This window comes from Stenella coeruleoalba, assembly GCF_951394435.1.
Source record: "Stenella coeruleoalba genome assembly, chromosome: 11".
Classification (NCBI taxonomy): Eukaryota; Metazoa; Chordata; class Mammalia; order Artiodactyla; family Delphinidae; genus Stenella; species Stenella coeruleoalba.
The window spans coordinates 16,263,867-16,288,923 of NC_137157.1; the positions used below are offsets into that span (position 1 = coordinate 16,263,867).

Sequence of the window (25,057 nt, forward strand, 5' to 3'; positions counted from 1 at the left end):
GCTTCGTTTTTGTTCACTTCTGTATCCCGAGTACCTAGAATCACGGTGAGCCCATGGTAAGCACTTAGCTCACGTGACTGAGTGCACTGGCCCATGCAGGGAGCGAAACATAGAGAATTCTTTGTATCTCCCCAACCTGCCCCGAACGCCCCATGTAACCTCAAGGAAACCCAAAGGCTCTTCCACTGCAGCCAGTTAGAGTTCTTCCCACATGACCCCAGTGCATCCCTGCATGTGACACGTGTACTCTCTTGACTTTCTGGCAGCCACTCTTTCCAGGGTGGTATGGTATTGTTTGCTCCTGCTGGAGTCCTGCCAGCGTTTTCCCTGTTGATGGGGAATTTATCACATTTCAGTTTCTTTTCTCGATAACAGAACCTTCCAACGAATCCCCGCTGTTGTATTCCCACAGGAAGCCGGTATCTTATTTTTCAGTATAAAGTTTAGGACAGAGAAAACAAAGCAAATGGAGCTGCTGCCAATCGTCCACTTGCCCCATTCTCTTCACACGTGCATGAAGAAGGGAGGAAAAGAAGGAATGTGCCGGGAATGTAAAACTGAAATCTCCAAAAGGGATCGCAAATTGTCAGCCCCGAGGGGCATCTCGCCTGATGACAGGATTCCACAGACAGGCGAAGGTACCTGCCCAGAGTACCACCTCTGGGTACGGTAGGGGCCAGGAGCCCTGTCACTTGTCCCGTTGGTTGTCCCCATACTCCGGTGGATACCCAAAGTGATGCTTTTCCCAACAGGACCCTTTTGTCCCCTCAGTCACCAAAGAGATGAGGAGAATGGAAAGTAGGATCTCAGTCTGGGTTATTTCAGTTGAATCCTTGTAATATCAATGGATTATATTGAAAATTCTGTTTCCTGGTGTCATCTGTCAGCCCCCCTGAAAAGGTCTTCCCTTGTATCCTTTCATACACATAATGTAATACCAGTGGGAAAATGGCAAAAAATAATAACAGCCAACATTTATTGGACGCTATCTCGTGTCATCTTGTGTTGTTCTTAGTGCCTTTTTTTTTTTTTTTTGCATTAACTCAATCAATCCTCAACAGAAACCCTTTGAGCTAGGTATTATTAGTGTCCCATTTTAAAGATGGGGAAACTGAGAAACAAAGAAGTTGCCCAAGATCACACAGTTTGAAAGTGGTAGAGCCAGGATTTGAACTCAGCTGGTTCTGATTCTGGAGCCTACGCTCTTAACCACCGTTTTTACTGTTTCTCTAGCCACTTAGCTTAGAGAGAAACACAGCTTCTGTTTCGATTTTTGAGGAAATTTTAGTTTTTATTTTAAGTATATATTCCACATTCAAATAGCCTGGGCTCTCCCAAGAAGTTTGGTGGCTGGAGGTCAGTTGAATGTTGTAAATTGTGTTTATTACCCACAGACTAGAAACTTCAGGAAGATGAGACTAGGCCTGTCTTGTTACAGTGCATTCTCAGCCCCAGATGCCTGGTATGTAGTGAGAAAAAAAGAAATATTGTTGAATGACTAAATTTGTTTCTTACTAGTTTTATGACTAGTGAATACTACTCTTGTTTGATCACAGATACTTGTAACCTGGGAAAAATGAAAGGAAAAACTCCTGCTCCAAATAATATGCTTTCTTCTTAAATAAGCAAGTGGACAGAGAACATAAAAGTGGCATTTTGGGTTCCAGCTATTCAGAGGGTTGTTATAATCTCCCATTTTGCTTTTTATATGTAAATACAGACAGTATAAGCTCTATGTATTAGTTAGGGTAGTACTAGCTGCTGTAACAAAGAAACCCTCTAATTTCAGGGGCTTAACACAATAGAAGTTTACTTCTCACTCATGCACCAGTCTAATATCCTGGTCAGAGAGTGACTTTATTTTTCAAGGTGATGCAGGGACACAGGCTTCTTTTATTTGCTGACTCCATCATCTTCTGGGGCCTTGGAGTCCTCTGCTTCCAGCTAGGCAAAGTGGGGAAGGTATACCCATTTTTCAACACCCTGGTCTAGAAGTAATGCATATCACTTTTGCTTACATCTCACTAGAGATAACCAGTCATATGGCCACAGTGGGATGCAAAGGAGGCTGGGAAATATATCCCCAGTGGAGCAGCTGTGGAAGAAGCATGAATATTTGGCAGGCATCTAGAAATCCGCCACTGTGAAGAATAAGCGTCTGCCTGGGTTGCTTTTTATTGTAGGTCGTCTACCAGACAACACAAGTTAGAAATGTCACAACCTTAGGTAACGTTCCAAAACCTCATCTAGAAAAATGGAAGACTCATGTCAACCAAAGCATATGCATTCATTGATATGAGCTGGGATGTCAGGCAGCTTGGAACAGGGGTCAGAGCAAAGCCCGATCACAGGTAACTTAACCTCTTTGAGACTCAGTGTTAACAGCCAAGTGGGGGATCATAACAGCCAGGTGGGGATCATAATACCCATCTTGCGGTTTTATGATGATTAGAGGTAATACATATAAAGGTCGTGGCAGACAGTAGATAAACCGTAACTGGTATTACTATGTTTTCTGAACAAAGATTTCTCAAGAGAGCAAACACTCTTTCTTTTAAATTGCTTTGAAAATAGAAAGTGTAGTAAAGAATCAAGTAGGGAGCCTTATGTAAATATACGTTGTAGGACAGTGTGGATGTCATGCTTCCAACTGCTGATGTGACAACATTTGTCCCATATCCAGAATGAAGCCAGAAATCAGAGGCTAATCAGGCAGTATGATCAACCTGCTTGTAACTGCATGAATTCTAGTAGGAGCCCTAAGAAGACGAAAAATAAGTATAATATTAATAGCCATGACTTATTGAGTGTATACATTATGTCTCTTAATCCTCACACCAACCCCCTGGGACATACTGTTACCCCTGCCAATACCTCCTATGTTATTACCATTGACATTTTGCAGATGAGAGAACCGAGGGGCAGAGGAGGAAAAGAATTGTCCAAGATGCTCAGTTATGCGTGGTGGAACAGGGATTTGAACCCAGGCAGTCTGACTCCAGAACTCAAGTTCTTAACCAAGGAGCCTGGGATCTTGTTGGAGGAAATGCTTTATCTATGTGAAAACACTTGAGCACAATGCATGAGAACATTGTGCTGAAGTGTGGTTCAAATTATAAATGCTATAGGAATTCAGTCTGGAGAGGAACTCTCTGTGCTTGGGCATGACTGTGTGCCAGGCATTGTACTGTTTCCATCCTTCCCATTTAAGGAGAGGTAGCACAGCATATGTGGAAGAACAACATACACTTTGGAACTGGACAGGTAGTGTTTAAATCCTGGCACTGCTATTTACAGCCTGTGTAATCCCAGGCAAATTACTTAACCTTTCTGATATGGTTTCCTCAACCAAAAACAGGGTTTCCTGTCATAAAACAGGTTCCGTACATGGTAGGTGTTATTCATGCAACAAATACTGATTAAGTCCCAGGCACTTGGGAGCATCTCTATCAGCCAGAATAAGCAACGTTACGCTGCTATAATAAAGAACCCCTGTATCTCCCTGGTTTAACATGTGTTTAATATTTGCTCACACTACTTTTCCAACGCAGGTTAACTGGGACAGCTCTGCCATCTTTACAGAGGCCCAGGCTGGATGACGGAGGCTCTCTGTACTTCATGGTTGTCACGATAAGATTGCCAAGACTGAACTTGCAGGATTGTCCAGACATGGGCATTTGCCCATTGATCCTTAAAAGCTTCGCACATCACTGCTCTCATTCCATTGGCCCATGCAAGTCATACGGCCAAATCTAATTTCAAGAGGATGGGGTAGTAGATTCTTACCATGTCCCTGGGAAGGGAAAGACCCAGAAAATATTTGGTTAACCGTTTTAATTACCGCTACAGACACGATCTGTTTATCTGTAAAACAGACCCACTAATCTATACTTTAAGAAGAAGAAACTGAAGCTCTGAGAGGTTGAGTCATTTGACCAAGGTCACACAGCCTACCCACTGGGAAGCCAGGCTCAACCTGCATGTTACTCACTCTGACTTTTTAATCTACAGACTTTGTATAAAAGCAGAATAGTTGCAGGATGGGGGCAGAGAGGCCCTGCAAGCGTGGAGGACAGAATAGGAATTGAATAAACATGACCTTTGTGTTTGTATTAAGCGATAACCAGTGTGCTCCTGGGGAAGGCAAGAAGGGACAGCGGGGTTTATGTCAAGCATCAGTAGAAGAGAAGTTTGGACAGAGAAGAATACCAAGCACAGGAGTGTGGCACAGAGAGGATATGATGACTGCAGTGTTATAGGCCATGACTCTGGCAGCAGGGAGGGGGTTTGCGGGGAGGACATGCTGTTGCTGGAGTCCTCGGTAAGGTGATAAGGGACAGAGAGGAGTGAAGACAGCAGGAATGCAGAAGGGATGAACCTGAGAGCTGCAGAGGAAGGGCGAGCCCAGCTCACTGGTGAAAAAGTAAGAACCACCAAGCCATCTGCAGAACGCACCAGACATCCTTCATACCTCACTCTTCCCATCCTAGTCTGGTATACTGAACCATTTATAAAAAAAATTCCTAAGGCTTCTTTTCCCTTTGCCTTCTTTATTTTTCCTCGCTCCTTCTTAGAAGAACGGGGCAGCCTGGCTGCAGACGTAGGTCCTTCCTGCCTGACCCTCGCTTGGGGGGGCGGGTAGAGTGCCTGGTACCATGTCCAGGATCTGGCCATTTCAGTTAAAGGAAAACTCTAACGGCCCAAGGGGCCGAGAGGCCTGCAAGTCACCTCTGGCTTCAGCAGGCCCCAACCGTGCTCCATTCGAGGCCCCTGGTTTGCCCACCTCCAAAGGCAGCCTTGGCGGGCAGGGTGGGCACCCAGCTCTCCTCCTCTGTCAGCCGTCGCCCTGCCGGAGGTCGGCAGTGCGGCGGCGGGCCCCAGATTCAGCCTCCTAGCCTCCCTCCCTCCCCGACTCCGCCTTGCTTCGGGGAGGGCGCGGCGCCGGGCTCAGCGCGCCCCTCTTGGGGTTTTCGGGGTCGCGCAGCTGCCCGGGGCGAGCAGCCCTTCCGCTGCCGCGGCGGGGGTCTGCGAGGCGGGGGTGCCAGCCCCGGTGGGGCGGAGGGGGTGCGCACCGCGGCTGGGCCGGGGTGGCCGTGACTCACCGCCTGTAACCCAACACCCGCGCTGCTCCCCTCCCCCAGCCTCTCCCCAGTCTCCGGCCTGGCGGCCGCGGCGACACCCAAAAGAAAATGAAGGGGCGCCCGAGCCCGCGGCGCCCCCGGCCGGATCGCGAGAGGGTCCCGGCGGCCCTCGGCTCCGAGCGCTCTCGCCTGCCCGGCCCCGGGGCTCGGCGAGCCGCCGCCGCCGCCGCCGCCAGGGCGCGGGCAGGAAGGGAGGCCGAGCGGCCGGAGCAGGAGTCGGAGGAGGCTGTGGCGGTGGCGGCGGCGGCGGCGGAGGGCCCGCGGTAGTTGCGGCGGGCGCGCCCGGGGAGGGGTCGCCCGGGCTGGGAATCCCCCGTCTCCGTCCCGGCCGAGCGAGGACAAAGCCCGCCGGCCGCCGCCGCCGCGGCCTAGGCGGCGCAGCACAAAGGGCGAGTCGCGACACGCACCCGTCCCCCTCCCAGCTCGGGGTGGCCCCGGGTCCCGGGAGGTGGGGGAAGCCCCGGCCGCCCCGCCCCTCGCCCCTCGCCCCTCGCCCCCTCCCCCGGGGCCGGCCCGCGCTCGCCGCCTCCGCCCCCGCCCCGTCTGCGCGTCCTCCCGGGGAGGGGTCCGGGGGCGCGGCGCCCCACATAACACTCCCCCTCCTGCGCTCGGAGCCACCCCTCTCCCCTCCCTCCTGCGAACACCACCGCCTCCCCCGCCACCGCCGCCACCTCGCCCGACGCGCCGCAGCTCGCCGCGGCTGGTGGGCGGTGCGCGGATCGTGCGCGCCGGGGGCGCCAGATGTGCGGTCCCCGCCGCCGCCAGTGACCCAGCCGCAGCCCGGGCGGGAGCCGGCCGCCTACCCAATGCTGCAGGGGCGACCTTGAGCGCGCCCAGGTTTCCCTCGGCGGGGACCCAGACACCGCGAGCGCCGTGCCCTGTCCTGCCCTCTCCGGCCCGGCTCGCCCCGCGTTCGGACATGGAGGGGGCCGCTGCGCCCGCGGCCGGGGACTGCCCGGACTTGGGGCCGGGGGCTCCGGGCTCTCCCCCGGAGGCGGGGGCGGGGGCGACAGCAACCCCCGCGGCGGCGGCCCCGGAGCCCAGGAAGCCGCACGGGGTGAAGCGGCATCACCACAAGCACAACTTGAAACACCGCTACGAGCTGCAGGAGACTCTGGGCAAAGGCACCTACGGCAAAGTCAAGAGGGCCACCGAGAGGTTTTCGGGCCGAGTGGTGAGTTGGGGGGAAACCCGGGGGGCTCGGGCTAGACGCGGCTGGGGACCCAGAGCGCGCGCGGCGGGGTCTGGGGCGCAGAGGAGGGTCTCTTGTCCGAGAGGGGGCTTCCCGGGAACCCCCAGACAGATTCCTCACTCTCCCCCCAGCTCCCCGTGGCTCAGGCGTGTCTTTCTCCCGAAACACTTGTTACATCCTGTCTGCGCATATTTTGGGGGTTTTGATCCCATCAGCAAAGTAGTGTTTATGATTTGCAAACACTTTGCAACGTCGGGACCGTTGGGGTCTCCCTCGTGGGCACGCATTCATTCCCTGGAATGCCTTATTGCTTTAACTCCAGACAGAACCACAAACTCAGCTCGGAGCTGGTCTCCCAAGCCCCATGTCCTGTAGATGAATGAGACCCCCCTCCCCTGCATCCTCCCACTCCCCGTTCCCGCGATGCTGCTGTCACTGCAAGGGAGGACGCACTCCTGCCTGTTTTTAAGAGAGAAGGTTAGGGGACAAAAGTAAAGGCTGCTGCATGCCTGAGGGTTGTGACAGTTTGTTGCTGGCTTCTGGGAGGACTGAAATGCCTAGGGCATGGACAGCCACACGGACGTTGAGTTGCAGACTCAATTGCATTTCAGGCCCTGGCTGCAGGGCTACTACATTGCTTAAGGGGTCTGCCCCAGCCACCCCCACTCTTTGTGACAGCTGAAACCCTGCCAGGGTCCCAAGACCATTTACACAGCCCCAAGTAGCGCCTCGAGTGCCTTGGGGTCTCTGCATTGTCCCAACCTCGGTGTGTTGTCATTTTCCTTTCTGCAGAACGGGCCCTTGAAATCCACACTGCTTGTGGCTGGAGGTTTGGGTTCAAAGTGACTGACTGTTGCAGAAAGATTTTGTGTGGTGTGTGGCAGGAAATTAACATGGTTCTTTGATTTGCAGCATATCAGATGGATTTTAATCGATTTGGGGCCAAAGTCAGGAACTAATTATGGCACTCCTTGTGTACACTTTTGGGGGCTGTTTCACGTCCCAGGTTGATTATAAACTTAACAAATGACCATAGGGAAAAAGCAAAATGGACTGTTGGATGAAGTGGTAGGTTCATGTCAGTATTTTTCTTTTGCATCTTTGCAGGGACAGTTCTGTGGACAAAATGGGGCATCAGGCAGAAAGTTCAGCCCCCCAATTCTCAAATATTTGGTTACCTGGGTAACTCCCTCATTCTAGGCTTCACTCTTTGGGTTGATACAGCTTTATCCTATAGCCTAAAAAAAGTCTGTTATAGGTTAATTGGAAATTTGAGAGATTGTACCTTGTATTTTTAAGCTGTCGCCTATCAACAAATTCCATAGCAAGCAAGTCATTGAGAGGGCAGGTGCCATTTTTGTAGGTTGAAAAATTTCAAGAGGAGATGTTTGTAAAGATGACCTTTGAGGAGCACACTTGCAGGTCTGTGGAAGAGGAGGCTGAGAAACGTGCACTTCATTCATGCTTTTCGTCTGAGGTGATATTCCCCAGGCTGGATGTTGAATAAGCAAAAACTAAGCCTAGCTCCTTGCTCATGTTGTCTTAATAGCTGTTGAAGAATCGCGCTGGGAAGTTGGAAAGCGGAGTAATGAAAACCAGACGCAGTTGGAGCTGCAGGTTGAGGATGTGAGCTTGTGAGGGGTTGAGTGGTAAGGGTGTGTCTGGGATTTGTGAGGGGACACAGATACCAGAAGCCTGGGGAGCTGCCACTAACTGCAAGAGTGAAAGCTTGTCTTATGGCAGACATCTTTCCGAGCTTCACTGGGGCCTCAGGTATTTGTCTTGCTGTCTGATCCACGGACTAGGGTAGAGTGAAAGGGATTGCATCAGTAGACGGGAGCCTGCCTTTCTCTTTTGGTGGGTGTCTTTCCCTTTATTTGAAGAAACTCTGAGCATTCCGTCGGGATTTAGCCGAGTGGCCACTAGGGGGCGCCCTGAGAACGGAAGAGGCTCATTTCACAGCCGCAAGATTTGAGTCCTGCTCTGGTATTGTCCAGTCCTAGTTCAGTTTCCCATTGTGCTATTCATTTCAGCTCCATCTCATGTTTTACTCAAAAATTATGCAAAGATTTTGAATCTGGTAGCATATCCACATCCAGAAACTGGCAATCCCCAGACTGCTTTCTACTTGATAGATAAACTTAGGATGTTAGCAAAATCATCTGGTGAAAACCCTGCATTAAGCAGATGGGAAAACCGAGGTTGGGTGAAGGGAAGCCTTCCTTGGCCTCAAGTCCTTCCCCTGCTGAGCACACTGCTCACAGATGGTGTCAGAACTTAAGTGAGAAACAAGAATTGTCAGGTGGAAAATTCCCTGTGCCTGACTGGACAGAAAATAAAACAAACATCAAAAAATTGGTCAGCAAGTTGTTCTTGCCTGTACAGTGCTTGGTGACTCAGAAGCTGTCAAGAGCAGCAAGGAATTTTCATCTGAAGTGTGAACTTGGAGTTTTCTTCTGGTTCTGAGGATGCACTAAACATCCGCAATTCGCTTTTGGGGTGCAGTTTAGGAGAATTCAGAGCACGCTGTCTCAATTCTACCTTTTAGGTCTTTGGGTAGAATTGTGAAGTGATGTTTTATTTTCGTTTGTCCCCACGCCCTTCAGAGCACTTCCCGAGAGGAGCTGTGACTGTCAGCTCCTTTGCCAATGCGAGTGGCGGAAATCGGGTGCTGGGTGTCAGGCTCCATGAGATGCTGTGAAATCAGCCCCCCGAGACAGAGAAGTGTTTAAGAATAAGAATTGCACGTCTGCAAGGGCCTTCTGAATCAAGCAAAATACCATGCAGCATCAGCGCTCCGTGAAAGGCAGTTCCGTAGAGAGTTGCAGAGTCTGGAACTTGGAGTTGGCTAGTCCAGCCCTCTGCGTGGTCCAGGCATCTTCCCCTCTTCATCCCAAATGTAGTCTTGCTGCTGCTGCCTGAGCATGTCCACGAGAAAGGACTCAAAGTGGCTTCTTCCAGAGATTAACAAGCCCCACAAAGGAGGCACTCTTGCAGAAGGGCTAAGAGTCCTGGCTTACGTTCAAGTCCTGACTGATCCCTGACTAGCCTTGTGACTTTGGGCAAGCTATGTAACTTTCAGAAACCTCCACTTCCTCATCTGTGAAATGGGCTAATATAGTACCAACTTCATGGACTAGTTGTGAGAATTGAATAAAATAACCTATAGAAAACCTCAAAAAGGGAAATTAGCAAATTTACTTTCCTCTTTTAAAAGATGTTTTTTCTCATATCGCTTGGACTTTCATTTAGATTTTAAGACCATCAGAGAGGCATGATGCATTGGACAGTTAACTCACTCAGAGAGAGGAAGGAGAAATCATCAACTTTTCAGGTTAATTAGGGAAGTGCACCCGTAGGAAGCCACGACAGTCAGCCAGATTCTGGTAGGATCTGAACACATTTCTAAGGCCTTGAATTTGGGCTTTGTTTATTGCACAACTTTTGTTTTGATACAGTTTCAGGCAGGGCTGTGTAGCGAGCCCCAATGTTATAACATGGCATTTTCTTTGAGCCAAACTCCCTGGACCCTCAGGCTGCACAGAGCATTGCCAAAAAATTCAAGGGCAAAAACAAACAACGTTTTGGGGAGAGGTGTTATGCGATCACCTCACCGTCAAGGGCTAAGTTCAACTCTCCCTCTGCACCAGGTTAGCTCCTGTGAGCAGTACGTGACGTGGTGTGAGCAGGAAGCAGGTCTCCGGGAGGGGTCTGGCATGGGAGTGGCAGGGCTGGCGGGCAAATCGTGCCCCCAGTTTGCCATGGTGCGTGGGTGATGGGGCATCCTTGCCCAGCAAAGGGATGATTTGACTAAAAACGGGTGTTTTAAGCACTGGCCCAAAGTTATTGATAGCCTGGTGCTGGAAAATTGCAGATCGGGGTTGCAAATTAGTAAGCTGGCCTGTGCGTGGCTGTCATACGCATGGTGGCTGAGGTGCCCTGTCGCAGCTAAGGCCCAAACCCAGTTTCAGGGGGGAAGGGACTTCGGCAGACACGTGGTCCAAACTTCTCATCCTTGAGGCGGGAAAAATAAGGTACAGAATTGTTAAGTGACTTTTCTGAGGTTGCACAGCTGGTGAGTGACTGGGCTGGGTCTAAGAAACCTGATTCTTAGTTTGGTATTTTTCCATCACTCATTTAATAAATCTTTACTGGAGCAAGACACGAGCCTCACTCTTAAAGAGCTTATAATCTAGTAGCAAAGATGAAATGTACTTACAACTATTGAGCTAATTCTGCTCAGTTCAACAAAGATTTATTACCATCTGCCATATGCTTCTCACCATGTTAAATTCTGGGACATACGCATGGATAAGTCCCGAGGAACTTACAGTCTGGTGGAAGAGACAGAGTGAGCAGTTGCTAGGCCATGGGTACCTCTTCTATACAGGAATTGATTACTTCTGGAGATGTTCAAGTGGGAATGTAGCTCATCGAAGATCAGTTCATTAAATTGAGTTCCGTGCTAGACAGGAACACCCCCTCCTGTATTGCTGCTGCTGCCGCTGTTATTACAACCAGCGGATACTTTTGAGAGTTTGTGGTGTGTCACGCTGTGCTAAGTGCTTTACGGACATTTTCTGATCGTCACCACGATCCTAAGAGGTGCGCACTCTTGTTAGACCCATTTAACCAGTGGGGAAAACAGTGCTTGGGGAGGTTAAGTAACTTGCCCAGGATCAAATAGCTAGGCAGTGTCAGACAGGTTTATCTATGTTGAGACCCATTGCTGCTGTTGAAGTGGAAAACCTTCTTTTTGATGCACAGCAGGTGACCTCTGGATTTGGGTGCAGTGTTTCACTCATGTGCCGGAAGATTAGCCATGGGGAGGTTTTTCTCCTGGGGGGGGTTTCTTGTTGTTCAGGAAGGGTATAGAGAGAGGGCGTACTGTAGGATTAAGGAGGGCAGGGGCTGTTGAAGATGACCCTTGATTTGGGTTTCCGAAGACTGAAATATGGAAGCTTTCGGGCAGAGGGCAGATTCCAGGGTGAGCAGGCCAGATGTCTTGGAATGCAGGGTGTATGCTGGGACATAGTGGGAGGCAAGGTTGGTGATATGGGATGGGGGGAATAATAATACCGTTTAATAATAATAATGATAATAATAGCGGCTAATTCTTCTTGAGTGCTTCTAATGTGCCAGGTCCATTTAACTAATTTAATTCTCGTGACAATCCTGCAATCGTTTCATTTCCCAGATGAAGAGACGGAGGGGTTCGCTAATTGCCAGGGTCACACGCAGCAGCAGAGCCAGGGTCTGGACCCAGGCAGCGTGAATGCAGAGACCTTGGCCAGCTCCCTTCCTCTAGGTGGGCTGAGCTGGGCGCTGATCGCAGCGGGGGCTCCGAGCCCATGGGTCTGGTGTGCCGGCTTGGAGTAGGGAGCCAGCCTGGAGGTTTTCGCAGGAGTTGAGCTGTGAGAAGATAAGGCTCAGCACGGTGCTGGGGGAGAGAGGCCTCTGCTTGTTGGGCCACGGGTCTGTTTTAATGAAGCAGGTCAGAGAGCTCTCCTCCTGGGCACACACTTTGTTCTTTGCGCCTTCAGCATCCTCAGGTTCTGGAATCCCTAGGGGGCCTCGGGCGGTCAGCTGGTTCACTTCCCGGCCTGCAGACAGAAATGCACCCACCCCACTCCAGGACGTCTGATCTCACTTCCTCCTGGGAAGCCGCAGGAGATAAGGATTGAGTTGAGGTGTCTTGGCTGCTGGGAAGCCCCTTCTAACCGTCTTGGACCTACTGTCTGTGCCTAGCAGTGTGCCAGGCACATAGTAGGTCCCGCGCAAAGGCTTGTAGGATGGCACAGAAGGGAATACAGTGAGTACAGTGAGCGAGGGACTGTTTTAGGAGGTGTGGAGGCTGGAGGTCACCACCCCCGACCTCAAGGAGCTTTCCGATTTGTGGGCAAGGAAAGACAATGGCTGGAAATGAATGGCGGGTTACGTAGCATAGTCTGCAAAGCCAGGCAGACCCTTCCCTGCACGAATTCTCTTTCTGTTACATTTGCTCATGAGCTTGTTAGGGGGGAGAGAGCCTTCCTGGCTGTGGCTTCCTGTCCTCAGTGGCTCTGGAGTCAGACAGCCTAAGTCTCATTTGTCTTTCCCACATGAAAGTCCTGGAGCATCTGTAAGTTATGATTTGTGAAGTATCTGCTTTAAAGCAGAATGCATTTATCATTCCGCTGGCCCAGACGCCACTGTACAGCGCAGGAATGAGAAGATCCCAGGCCCCGGCACAGGAGGGGCTGGGCCAGATGACCCACCGTGAGTGGAGTCTGGCTGTATTGATAAAATTCTCTGGAAATGGTCCAGAAGCAGCCAGATGTTGACTTCACGGCGAGGCTCTCCGGTAAGCTGTTAACTGCATGTTAACCCGGGGCTGGGCTGAAGATTCCCCGTGATGAACACACATCCTCCGCTGGGGGTGGTACCCCTTTTCCTTTCAATCTGGCAGGAAACCGGGTGTATTTCATGAGGGCTTCCTAAAGTGCCCAGGACAGTGGGAAGTTTCAGAGCAGCATATGACCTGCCATCGAGGTCCCGAGGACTTAGTTGGGGCGTGTCATGAGCGCATCTGGAAGAGTCTGAGAATGATGCAGGGGAGTATATAAATGAGGAGAAAGAAGTCATGGCTGTACAATCAGGCAGACTTGGGTTCCTTTGCCTCCCTGCGGCTCGGCGGCTGGAGGATCCTGGGCAAGCCGCACGTTTCCTCTGAGCTTTTGTTTTCTCGTCTTGAAAATGCGGCGACCAATATCTGACCAAGTGCGATTGCCGTGAGAAGTAGGATTTGGAAGCTTGCAACGCAGATCCTGTGCATAGTATCTTGAAAACCAGAGCTGGTATTACTACTGTGTTGAGAAGTACTAGCGTCGAGCACCTGGTGGCCTTCTTATACCAGGTCGTGGCTGTCCCTGCTTTAAACCCTCCCATGGGTTGCTGAGGACTTAAACTCTGAATCTGCCACACCCTTCAGGTCCTGACTGGCTGTCCAAACTCTCACTCCCCTGTCCTCCTGTCTTGGCCCTGTGTCGGTTTCCTTCAGAGCTTGTGGGTTTGATGCTTTGTCTGTATACAGCTTCCCCTTCCTCCCCCATTAGAAGGGAAGCAGGGTCACTGTCTGACCACGGCATCCTGGCCTGTAGCCGGGTGCCAGGCATACAGTAGGTGTTCAGTAAGAATGAATGAATGGATGAATGAATGCACGAATGAATAGCTGCATCGAGAGTGCACCAGCAGTCCTGAGAAGGTGGGGAAGGGCCCTTGGGTGACCCTGCTCTGGGTCACCCCTCTCCTTACCACCAGGTGGACCGCGGTGGAGGGCCCACGCGGCCAGGTGCGTCTCCATTGCGGCTCTGAACGGCTGGAGGGAGGAGGAGGGAAGCCGGTTCCCACCCCTGGCGGCTGCTCCCCGTGGTTCTTTGGAGCTCTGTGGCCTCCTTGGGTCACTTCCACACTTCCGGGAGTCGCCCGCCCCCCATCTGAGAATCCCCGGTGATCAGCTCTGCAGAGCAGGCAAGCTGGAGACACGAAATGCATTTGCAAGATTTTCAAAACATTTTCTCCCTGGGCTGTAAATCAAGTACTTAAGGAATTGTAAACCGGCTGGAGTGCGGAGTTTAATGTATGTCTGGAAAAAACACCATCGTGATTCGCCTTTTAAACTCGAGAAAAGAATGCCACTTCGCTTACTTTCATTAGAGGTATTGAGAGGCAGCTGGATATTTCCAGTGGGAGGGTGCTAAGAGGCTGCTGTGGTAGGTTCCCTCCTTCCCTGGAAGGGGAGGGGAAGGGCGGTGTCCAGATGGCTCAGGGCGCAACTTGCAACTCTGTGGCCAAAGGGAGTTTAAAAAAAGGGAGCTGCTGCGTTGTCAGTGTTTCCTTAAGTCCCCAATTCCCTCTCGCTGGTGTCATGCTCCTTGTAGCTCACGTGGCTCGAAAGCCACACAAGCGGCTGATGGGTGCAGGTTGGAAGGAATCCTTGCTGGCTGTTGTCATTTCATTGTGAGTTGGGCTCAGCTCATGTATGATTCACCCCAGCTGCCAATGACACTCACAGGAAGGTGGAAGGGAAGTGGACGATCCAATCCAGGAATCCAAAGGGAGTGTGGGCTGGTTCTGAGCGCCTGGGTTTGAGACCCTGCTCCAACCTCCTGTGTAAATTTGAGATGGTCAGCTTGACTCGGTTTCTTCATCTGTGACATGGGAGTGGTTGTGAGGATAAATGAGTTGTACGTCAAGTTCTTAGAAAAGTGTGTGGCCCACAGAGAATGTTATCCTTGGAAGGAGCCCTCTTGGGAAAGGCAGGATGGGGTCTCAGCTGTCTTTGTACCTTGGGCAGCCTGGACACAGGGCATCACAGAGTAGGTGCCCAGGTGTTGAAGCCCCTTTCTTCACCTGTAAATCTAGGGGCCAAGACAAAATGCTCTCCAAGGTCCCTGCCAGCGCATAGGAAGAGAATCCTGGGATTCGCTGAATGCAACTGGTGAAACGTAGACTTCTACTGCCTGGTTTTTGGCAGGAGGTCTTGCTGCGGGAAGGGGAAGTATCTTCAGCTCCCAAAACCTTTTTCAGATTGTTAGGTGCAGGCTTTGTCAAGTGTAAGGAGAGTCTGCCTTCCCATTCAGCTCAAGGCAGACATTGCTTTTTAAGCATGTCTGTGAAGTGAGTTCTGGCCTAGGCTCTATGTGAGTTAGACGGTTCTCATTTTCAAAGAACCTCATCAGTTTTCTCATCTATGAAGTGGGATGATAATAGAACCTGCCTCCTGGGTTGTCAGGGACAGTGCCGAGAACTGTGCCTGACATGTAGCCAGTTCTCGATAAAAATTAGCCGTTATCATTTGGGATGCAGAGGAAGGCAAACTCATATCCTGCTGGGCTGCTCGGAGGCATCTTCACTCATTCCTTAGCGACTTCGCGTTTAGGGGACTTTGCTTTTGGTCCCAGTGAGGCTGGAGGCCTGTGGCTGCCTCTGCTCTCCATTGTGCATTTGGGTCTCCCAGTGCTTTTAGCATCGACGGGGTGTGTGGGGGGGGGCGTTCAGCATCCAGGGAGCTCCTTCTACCTGGGGACAGGCGGGTGGAGGCAAGACTCCAGGCAGGAGGAGAAGACTAAGGAGGGGCCCTCTCCCCAGTGGAAGGCATGTTTTTAGCATCCTCACTTAAAAGGAAGAATTGACCGGTATGTTTACTAGTCTTTCATCCTTAAAGATGAAATCAGTCCATCAAGCTCACCTCTGTGGAGCGCTTTATATTCACCAGGCCTTGGGGTGAGTGTGTTGCCTGCACCATCTCACTGAATTCCCGGTCGTTCTTAGACACCCCCCGTCCCAGTGAGAGAGATGCTCTCACAACCCCCATTTTACTGCAGAGGGAACTGAGGCCCAGGGACACACTATTTGTGACCGGGGGATGATGGCAGGAATGAAATTCACATCTGTCTGAGCTCTCGGCGACGACCCTAGGCGGCTTCCAAGGAGGAGTAGAAATAGCTGTCATTTTTCCTTCTGCCTCTCCCAGGTTGCACGTTTAAGCACATTTATTCACATATTTGCTGAGCTCCCCCGCTGTGCCAGGCCCTGTGTGGGCACCAGGGAGGTGGTGGGGTGGGGCTGGGCAATGGCAACAGGGAACAGCCTCTGCCCCAAAGGAGCTCAACCACCTCTTGGTTCTAGAACGTGCAGCTGCCCCTTGTCATTTCTAGATCCCCAGCCTTTGTGGTCAACGCTTACCCCTCCTTGCTGGTCCATTTAAGGACACTGATTCCCTATTGTATTTCTTTTGTGTGTGCTTTGGTCTCTTAGAATTTCATCCCTTTACATCAAGTACATTCATTATGCAACCATGATTTTCTCAGTATCAGAAGAGAAGACAGCAAACTTTGAGAAGCTCTCAGTGGTCCTTGATGTAACGCTACTACCTTGTCTAGCTCTTGGTAGATTAGAAAGTGAATTATTTCTCCAACTAGCAGAAGCGGTGGGAGGGAAGAGGCTGATACTCGGGTTGGTCTGGTGAGCTCAGGGCCCAGCACGTGAATGTATTTGGGTGGAAAGGCAGGGCAGTGATGCACCTGCTCCAGGGAGAACCCCGCTTTGCATCTTCCTTGTGGTTAATTGATATCTGTTTCCCAGGCAGAATCAAATGGAATGCTCGGGGAAGGAACCAGTGTGTGAGTGGGTGTGCAGGCAGCTCGTGGCAGAAGTCCTGGAGAGGGGAGGAATGAAGTGGAAATCTCCACTGAGTCGTATCCACCTTCTTGAATGTGTAGGAAGGTCCAGAGCGGAAGGAGGATCCTTTCCCTAACGGTTGTAATAGCAGGAAACATTTATTGAGTGGCGCGTGTGAGCCAGGCACCGTTCTAACTACTTTACATGCTACCTCTCCTTTGAGCCTGTATTATTAGTACATTCATTTTGCAGACCAGGAAGGAGAGGCTTAGAGAGGCCACAAGCCTTGCCCAAAGTCACAGAGCTGGGACCTAGGGCTGGGCTGTCTGACTTCAGGGTCAAGGTTGTAATCGTTGGGCTCCATGGCCTCTCATGGGCGCGGATCCTTGGAGGCTTGTGCAGCTTCCTGCTTTGGTCCTTCACCCACACGCTGTGGGGTGGACTCCCACTGAACCCAGACTTACTGCTCCGAGAAGTTGTGTCCAGGCTTGTGAAAATAGCAGCTGGAGGAACTTGGTTCCATGAAGCCAGTTATTCTGTGTCTTACTCAGTTATGTCCTCCCTGTGCCTGGTTCTGTGCCTGGTGCACAGGAAGAAGGCACCTCATGTTTGTGGAATGGCTGTGGAGTGTTAGGAGTCTGGGGATGTTGTCAGGAGGCTTGGGGGCCAGTCCCACCATTGCCACAACTTGAGCTGTGTGACCTGGGGCGAATTACGCCTCTTCTACGGCTTCAGCTAATTTCTCTGTGAGATGAGAGTTCTGGGACTGATTTGGAGCTTACTTTCCAGCCCCATCCAATTTCTGCATTTGGTGAGTCTTCAGGTCTTGTCTCCAAATTGCAAGTGGCAGTCACCAACTCCTCCCTTGTTTGTCCTCCTTCCCTGGAAGGCAGGCTCTTCCAGGGCAGGGATTTTCACCAGTTTTGTTTACTGGTGTTATCTCAAGTGCCTAGCATGGTGCCTGGCAAATCAGTATTGGTGACGGGCCTGCACGCATGCCTGAATGAATGATGGCCGTCTCTCTCTTGCTGATGAAATCTCAGCATAGGAAAGATTCTGGGGCTAAAGCCTAAGAAGAAAATTAAGGAGCAGATGTACCATTTTCCAAGAAAAACACCATCTTTATAAAGGCAAGGTGCAGCCGAGATGGGGAAAGTTTATTATCTCTGCTGGCCGAGGGATTAGGGAGTCAGCAGGATTCCTCGATTTTTCATCATCTGGTGATACTTTTTGCAAACCACAGAGAAAACAAAACAAAAACAAAAACTCTCCCATTCCTTCCCCCCACCGCCCCAGTGCCTCCTTTAACTTCAAGCTGAAAAAGCACTTGCTGCTTGAAACAGCTCACAAAGGAAAAAATTATAACAAATATTTTGCATTTCTCTGGTGGCGGCACAGTCTGAATTCCTTTCAGCCCCACAATGAGTTCTAATTTTATGAAATGTTTGGATTAGCCACCAATTTTCCGGTGGAATTTAGGAGGCTTGTATCCGTACTTATGCTTGAAGCGAATAAATCTCGTAAAATCCATGCAGGGCCCAGTGGGACGTTGTAGCCAAGGACAAAATGACCATCAGCGGAATGATGGGGAAGAGAGAGATCTCTCTGGCAGCTGTGGGCAGGCTTTGTGGATGGTGGTGTGTTCTTGAACCACAGTCTCTGGGGCTTGGCCGGGCTGCATACCACTTCCAACTGATCATGGCCTATAAAAATTCCAGCCCAAGTACAATGCCTTGTACCTCACCTTGTTCTTTCAATCCTGAGAGCCAGAGAACGTTAGGTCATCTGGTAATTGGGTGAGAGGCATTTGATAACACATGGTGCTTCTGCCCGCCTCCCTCACCCTCATAGCACTGAGTGCTTTGTGTTATAATTTCCAGTCTACTAATCTCTTTCCGCCCCTAGACCTGTGCTGTCTCATGTGGACACACGTGCCTATTAAAGTTAACATTAATTACAGTGAAATAAAATTAAAAACTTAAGCTCCTTGGGCATACTAGCCACATGTTAAGTGCTGGATAACCCTATGGGGCTGGTGGCGACCATCCGACAATGCAGGAAAGACCATTTCCATTATCATAGAAAGTTCTAAAGGGTGGCGCTGTTCTAGAGGCCGAGTTTAATGACAGAGAGACATGCTCCACCCGTTTCCTTGCTTTATTAGCTCCATTCGCAGCACTTGTCACCATTTGAATTATCTCTAAAACAACCTCCTTCATCATCTTCTCTGCATCTCCAGTGTCTAGAACAGTGCCAGGTATATAGTAAGCACGGTGAGGATTTTTAGAATAAATGAATGAAGTTGTCTGTCTTGGTTTAGCATGGCTTTGCATGTGCCTGCCACCTTCAAAACAACTGACTGACTACTTATTGAGCTGTAACTCTTGAATGGATTCATCTGGTATTTGTTGAGCACGTACTATGTGCAAGCGTCTCAGGCTATGATGGTGGGCAAACGGACATGACCCTCTAGTTGATGAGCTTAGCCAGCCTAAGGGCTCTTAGATTTGTGGGGACATGGGAATCTCCTGGGTGTGCCAGTTAAAATGCACCATCTTTGGCACCCACCCCGGAGAGCCTGGTCCGGCAGGGCTGGGGTGCGACTTAGGGACACCTGGGAATCTTCAGCATTTTAACCAGATAACACAAGGGAAGGTGATGGGGTCGGTCCACGGTCTGTCCTTGGGAAACACAGTAATGGAAAGCTCGTTGTATTCGTCTGAGGATATACCCCCCCACTTTCTTCAGTCCTCACCTCCTTTTGTGATAACTGGAGGGCCCTAAGACCCCATGCCTTTATATTGGAACCGTAGTTTGAGGTCTCTTTGCCTGTTATTTTCCCATGGAGTAATAATAATAGCAAACAATTACATAGCAGGAATTGTGCCAGGCGGTAGTCTGAGCACGTTGGATCACTGACCTAATTCATCCTCATGGTAACCCTGAGAGATGCACAGCATTATCATCCCCGTTTTACAGCGGATAAACTGAGGCACAGAAAATTAAGTCACTGGCCCACGTCTGCACTACTTGAAGGGGAATGCCAGCGTGGAAGTGCTGCGGGGCTGCTGCTCTGTCACTAGACCTTGAGCTGCTGCCCCCCAAATGCCGAATGTGCCTTTATATCCTTTTCTGCCAGTTGCTCAGAATCAGAGTCAGGTATATTTAGGAAATGCCTTTTTAGGAGATTAACACGTGTGGGCCTTAGGAGCTCTGTTGATCTACAAATGCCCATCCCTGGCCTCAAAGAGCATAATTAATTCAGACATTCCCTTGGGCCTACTATACCTCACCCCTGTGCTGCCAGGTGTAAGAGGCTCGCAGCTAACAGGAGAGACAGAGGCAGAGGCAGGGACTTCCCGAGGAAGTGTCACACCCAGATTAGGTCTTCCTCTCGCCAGGAAAAGCAAAGCAAATCTTACAAGCTAGGTGTTCCCTCATTTTGCTTCTTGTGACTCTCCATTCTTTGCATAGTTTTGCTGTAGAATAATATGGCTACTTCACCAGTAGGGGTTCTGAGTGCGTGTATTTTGTATGTGTGATGGGGGACAGCCAACATAAGGAAAGATGTGCCTCGCTCCCGTCCTTTTTTTTCCCACCTAGCAAGGCAGGAAGCCCCTTAGAGTTGGGAGATGCCCAGAACTCCTGACCCACTTGGGAGAACCTTGAAAGAAGGGGAGCGAAGGGAGAGGAGAGAACATTTGTAGAATAATCACCCTCCATGAGGCCGTTGACGTGCAGCATCTTATTTCACAGCAGCTCTGTCATGAAGGGACCGTTATTCCCACTTTGCAGTTAAAAAAGTTGATGCTCAGGAAGGGTAACTGATTTGCTCAAGTAAGCAAGGTAGCGCCAGAGTTAAAAACTCAGGTCTGTCTGACCCCTCTGTGGGCTCTTCCAGCTACACCGCTTGTTCTCAGTCCCGGCGGAGCATTAGAATCACCTATAGGGACCTTTTAGCCGCTCTCTGTGGGTGGGGCCCGGGCATCACCATCTTTAAACAGACGCCTAGGTGCACGGCTGGAGCTGAGACCATGGTGGAGCATGGTGATGACGGAGGCCCAAGGGTCTGCGCTCCTGAAGGTGTCCCATCCATGCCTGGTCCACCTGGGACCTTGCCCACAGCAAGGTGAGGCCCCTCCCCTATGTGGCTCCCAGTGTGCTTCCGCCACGGAGGGCTGGTGTGTCCAGAGCCTTCCCGCTGGACCTGAGCCGCGGACCTTTTGCTCTGTTGCATCAGACGCTGCTTGTAAATCAGCAGCTGGCTTGTTTTCTTGTTAGGCTCCAGTTGTGGCGACTTTTGTGTGTCTATTTATTTCAGGGAAATAATTCCGTCCTGCAAAATCGATTCCCTGGGGGTTACAGAAGTACATTTGGAAGGACTTCTTTTACTGGGGTGACCCGAAATGTCCTCTTTCAAAAGAGGCTACAGCTGTTCCTCTTCTCCCAAGCCCTGTCTCACTTTGCCCTCTGACACCATCCTCTCAACCTCGTATTTTGAAGGTCTCACTGCAGGGTTCTTACACACATTTCTGCGTGTGGCCTATTTGTTAATAATAATAATCTTAAAAGGGGCTTTGCAGTACGTACTGTATGTTGGACAGTATTGGGCATTTTTTGTCTGTTGTCTCATTGCATTTTGCCTTTTCTTGGCAGTGATGAATCTGGGGATCTTTATCCTCAAATGGAGGAAGTTACAATTACACCATGATTTGCTGGCGTTTTGGGAGGATGAGGTGCTCCATGGACTATAGAAGCTGCCATATTGGGGCAGTTGGCTTGGCTGGGATGGTGGTGGGGAGTTGGCTAGTAAAACAGAAGAGGGTGGAAGAAGCAGAGAGCAGCCCAGCGGCCCCTAGGGTTCAACGTGACATGAGCCCAGTCAAGAAAGTGGAGAATTCTTGTTAATCTGATGCATTGGTTAAGTGGAAATACTGAAAGGTTATAATAGAGAGCTCTAAATATAGTTTTCCAGGTAATTGAAGCTCGCTTATATACAAGCCAATCTTTTAGAAAATTGTAGCCATTTCTTATGGAAATCTTTCTCAGTTGGATGCACACTTTCTTGCTTTCTTAAAACGAAGTACCTTGAAGGTAGTTAAACCTTTTCTCGAAGTCTTTTGGGGAACTTCTAAATGGTTCTCAGGACTGTATTTTGGAGTTCTCATGTCTGCTATTTATAGTTTGTCTATCTGCTCCTTCATCAGCTTCCATGCCTTTTTGTGACCCTTTTTTAAATGATAACATTTTTCTTTTCCCTCTAGCAAAAATAATGCATGCTCAATACTGAAAACTCACAAGACACAGAAAAGTTAAAGACGAAAGGTAAAAGCCAGTCGTCCTGTCTTGATTCCACCAGGGAGGCTGTCTCTAGTGGCTTTCTAGTTCCATATGCCACTTCTCTGCAGCTTTGCCATGACAAGCTTGTTAGAATTGTGTCAGCAGGAAAACATGGGGTGACCATCTTCAGGGGCTCAGTGGATGGAGTCTATGCCATTTCTTGGGGTGGCTTTTCTAAGAGTTCGTTTCCTTTCTCATACAGTCTTCAGAGCTGAATGGGCCCTGACAATGAACCTGATGAGATTCTGTTTTCTCTTGTAAAAGAATGAGCCATTCTGGGGAGAGTTGACCCGGCCAGGCTCACTCAGTTAGTATGTGGCTGAGATGAGTCTCTTGATTCAAGGTCCAGTACATTTCTCATTTCGCCACATCTTACCTGTGTTCCGGAGGGACAAGTGACTTTGGAATAAAGGAGCTATTGCTATATTTGGAAAACGAAAACCAAGAGAAAACCTACCTTCACCTCAATCATCTAGGTTGCTCAAGTGACAGATTTTTTTAACTTCTTTTCTGAGGGAGTAAGAAACAGAATGTGGCCTCCTCCTTAGCATGCCAGCCAGACCCACTGCCCTTTTGAACATCAGTCTTAGATTAGTACCGAGATGGACTCAGAAACACACTTGAAAGCAACTTGCATTATTATCCGTACATAGCTTACATTTTATGACCTGCTTAAAGATGCAGGGAGCATAAATCTTGGGGAGGACCGTCTTATTTACTTGTTCTTCTTTTCTGCAGATGGGATGCTTGCATCAGAGCCTGGCTGGCTTCAGATGTCTGCTCCAGGATATTTTAGCTGAACTGTATGAGTCCATTAAACAAATGTAAGAGTTTTTGGGAAAGGAGGGCTGTGTCTCAAACCAAATGTTTTACATGGAGAACATCTGGGGAATATTGGTATTTGTGTGTACAGTACATCAGAAAGCAGCTTGGCGGGGTTCAGCTGGGATGTTTCTGGCCTGCGGTTGCTGGATTTGACAGTTGTATTGTAAGGGAATGGTTCTTATGAAGTGTTGCCATAAAGGCAGGGCTTGGTCCAGGAAGGGGTGTCCTCGTTTAGCCGTGCACTCAAATTGCTCTGATTAGCTCCCCAGCCAGATCGCCCACGACATTTGAACAGTCTGATATCTGAGCTCGTTCTCCCCAGGGTTTAAACAATGGAGAAAAGAAGCATCACAGTGCCAGGACTTGGGGTGTTTCTCCTTCACCCCGTGGTTGCATGGATTTCACGACACTTGGAAACAGGTGTGGCCCAGTGGAGGTAGTATTGGCCACAGAATCCAAGTACCTGGGTTGGAACTTGAGGTGTTGCCTTTATGACCTGTGGGGACTCAGAGAGTTCCTTTCTGCAGGATCAGTTTCTTTCTCCTGCAAAATAAGTAATTTGTCTCATGGGTGGTAGGGAGAGTAAAATAAAGCGAGATGGCACTGTGTACATTGTGGGGGGGCCATTTACACACCTTGGTATTGCATACACGGGTTTGCGGTCTCACCCGCAAGTATAGAATCAACGTGGACCAGAGTGGAATTGGGAATCTGACATCAGCAACTTGTAGATTTTGGCCCAGGTTGGTGGTAGTGGGTGGATGAGTGAACATTCTTTTGTTTTTGTTTTTTTTTTTTTGCGGTACGTGGGCCTCTCACTGTTGTGGCCTCTCCCGCTGCGGAGCACAGGCTCCGGACGCGCAGGCTCAGCGGCCATGGCTCACGGGCCCAGCCGCTCTGCGGCATGTGGGATCTTCCCGGACAGGGGCACGAACCCGCGTCCCCTGCATCGGCAGGCGGACTCTCAACCACTGCACCACCAGGGAAGCCCTGGGTGAACATTCTTATAAAAATTATGACTGATGGGATTCAGCATGTTTAATTCAGTTCAACTCAACACGTGTTTATTGAATGTCTGTTATGGGACCGGACTCTTCCCTAGTTGCTGGGGACGCAGGGGTGAATGAGGGTTCCTATCCTGCCGTCTCTGCTTCTTATTCCTGGTATTGACCGTGAATGACTCTCCCTCTTGTTATATTATGTGTTGACTGTGATTTAGGTAGTACAGACAACGACTGGCGTATTAGTCTGGTTGGGCTGCTGTAACAATACCATGGCCTACGTGGCTTAAATGACAGAAATTAATTTTCTTACAGTTCTGGAGGCTGGAAGTCAAAGATCAAGGTGCCGGCAGGGTTGGTTTCTGGTGAGACCTCTCTTCCTGGCTTGCAAATGGCTGCCTTCTCCCTGTGGCCTCACATGGCTTTTCCTCAGTGAGCACGTGCTCCTGGGGTCTCTTCTTCTCCCTCCAAGGACTTCAGTCTTGTTAGATCAGGACCCCACCCTTATGACCTCATTCAACCTTAGTCACCTCCTTAAAGGCCCTGCCTCCAAATCGTCACATTGGGGGTTAGGGCTTCAACATTTGAATTTGCTGGGGGGAGGGGAAGACAATTCAGTTTATAACAACTGGTAATATTTTATAGGGTAGAATATTATCTGGCAGGGAATATCGTTGGACTTTCTGCACCTTTCTTGCAAGATTGGTCAAAACAACCTGACTGAACCCCCAGTCGGCCAGAAAAAAAGGCCAAATTCCACAGTAATTTACTATGTCTTTATTGGGGTGAGAGAGGAAATTATTGTAAGAATTAATCTGGATGGGTCCTGAAGACGGTATTTCAACTAGTACCAGTCAAGTGAAGTAGTCAGAGGCCCATCTTATGGAGGGGATGATGGAGTGTAAGGCACATGACACGAGTGAGCAAAGAGGACAGGGGAGATTCTCTCCTGGCTCTTGTCAGGGATGGGAAAATTCATACTCTGGGCAAAGTGAGACTCAATTCTCCTCTTAGGAGCATGAGGGAGACTTGGGGGTGGAAATGGGAGAATGAGGCCTGGAAGGACTTCTACATCAGTTTCTGCCTGTGATCTCACAAAAGAACACTTTGCTGGGAAGGGTCTCAGAGTCCTAGGAAGAGCATCTCCTTGGCCAAACTGTAGGTCATGTGTCTCCCCATTGGCATGGGGAGGGTGCAGTATCTTGACTGTCAGTCTCTTTAGCAGTGGGATAGGGGTGGGCCCCAGTGCAATGTCAGGGTGCTCCGACTAGTAGAAGGATGAATGGGTGCAGGGCAGGGAGAGCCTGTCCATTGCCCTCTCCATGGGATTGTAAGCAACTTGAGGGGTCGGTCCATGATCTGCAGGACCTTGATCGGTACCTTATCTAGAGCAGATT

General features: G+C 50.0%; 1 protein-coding gene across 1 annotated transcript in view; it reads left to right on the top strand.

Annotated features, from left to right (window-relative positions):
• Window positions 1-5,201: 5,201 nt before the first annotated feature.
• Window positions 5,202-25,057, top strand: part of NUAK1 (NUAK family kinase 1) — a gene marked incomplete at its 3' end in the record, with an annotated part of 65,780 nt that continues 45,924 nt past the window's right edge. Inside the window, exon 1 of the mRNA XM_079937060.1 lies at window positions 5,202-6,315. Within this exon, the coding sequence (XP_079793186.1) occupies window positions 6,061-6,315 (255 nt within the window). The 5' untranslated portion in view covers window positions 5,202-6,060. The remainder of the gene's footprint in view (window positions 6,316-25,057) is intronic.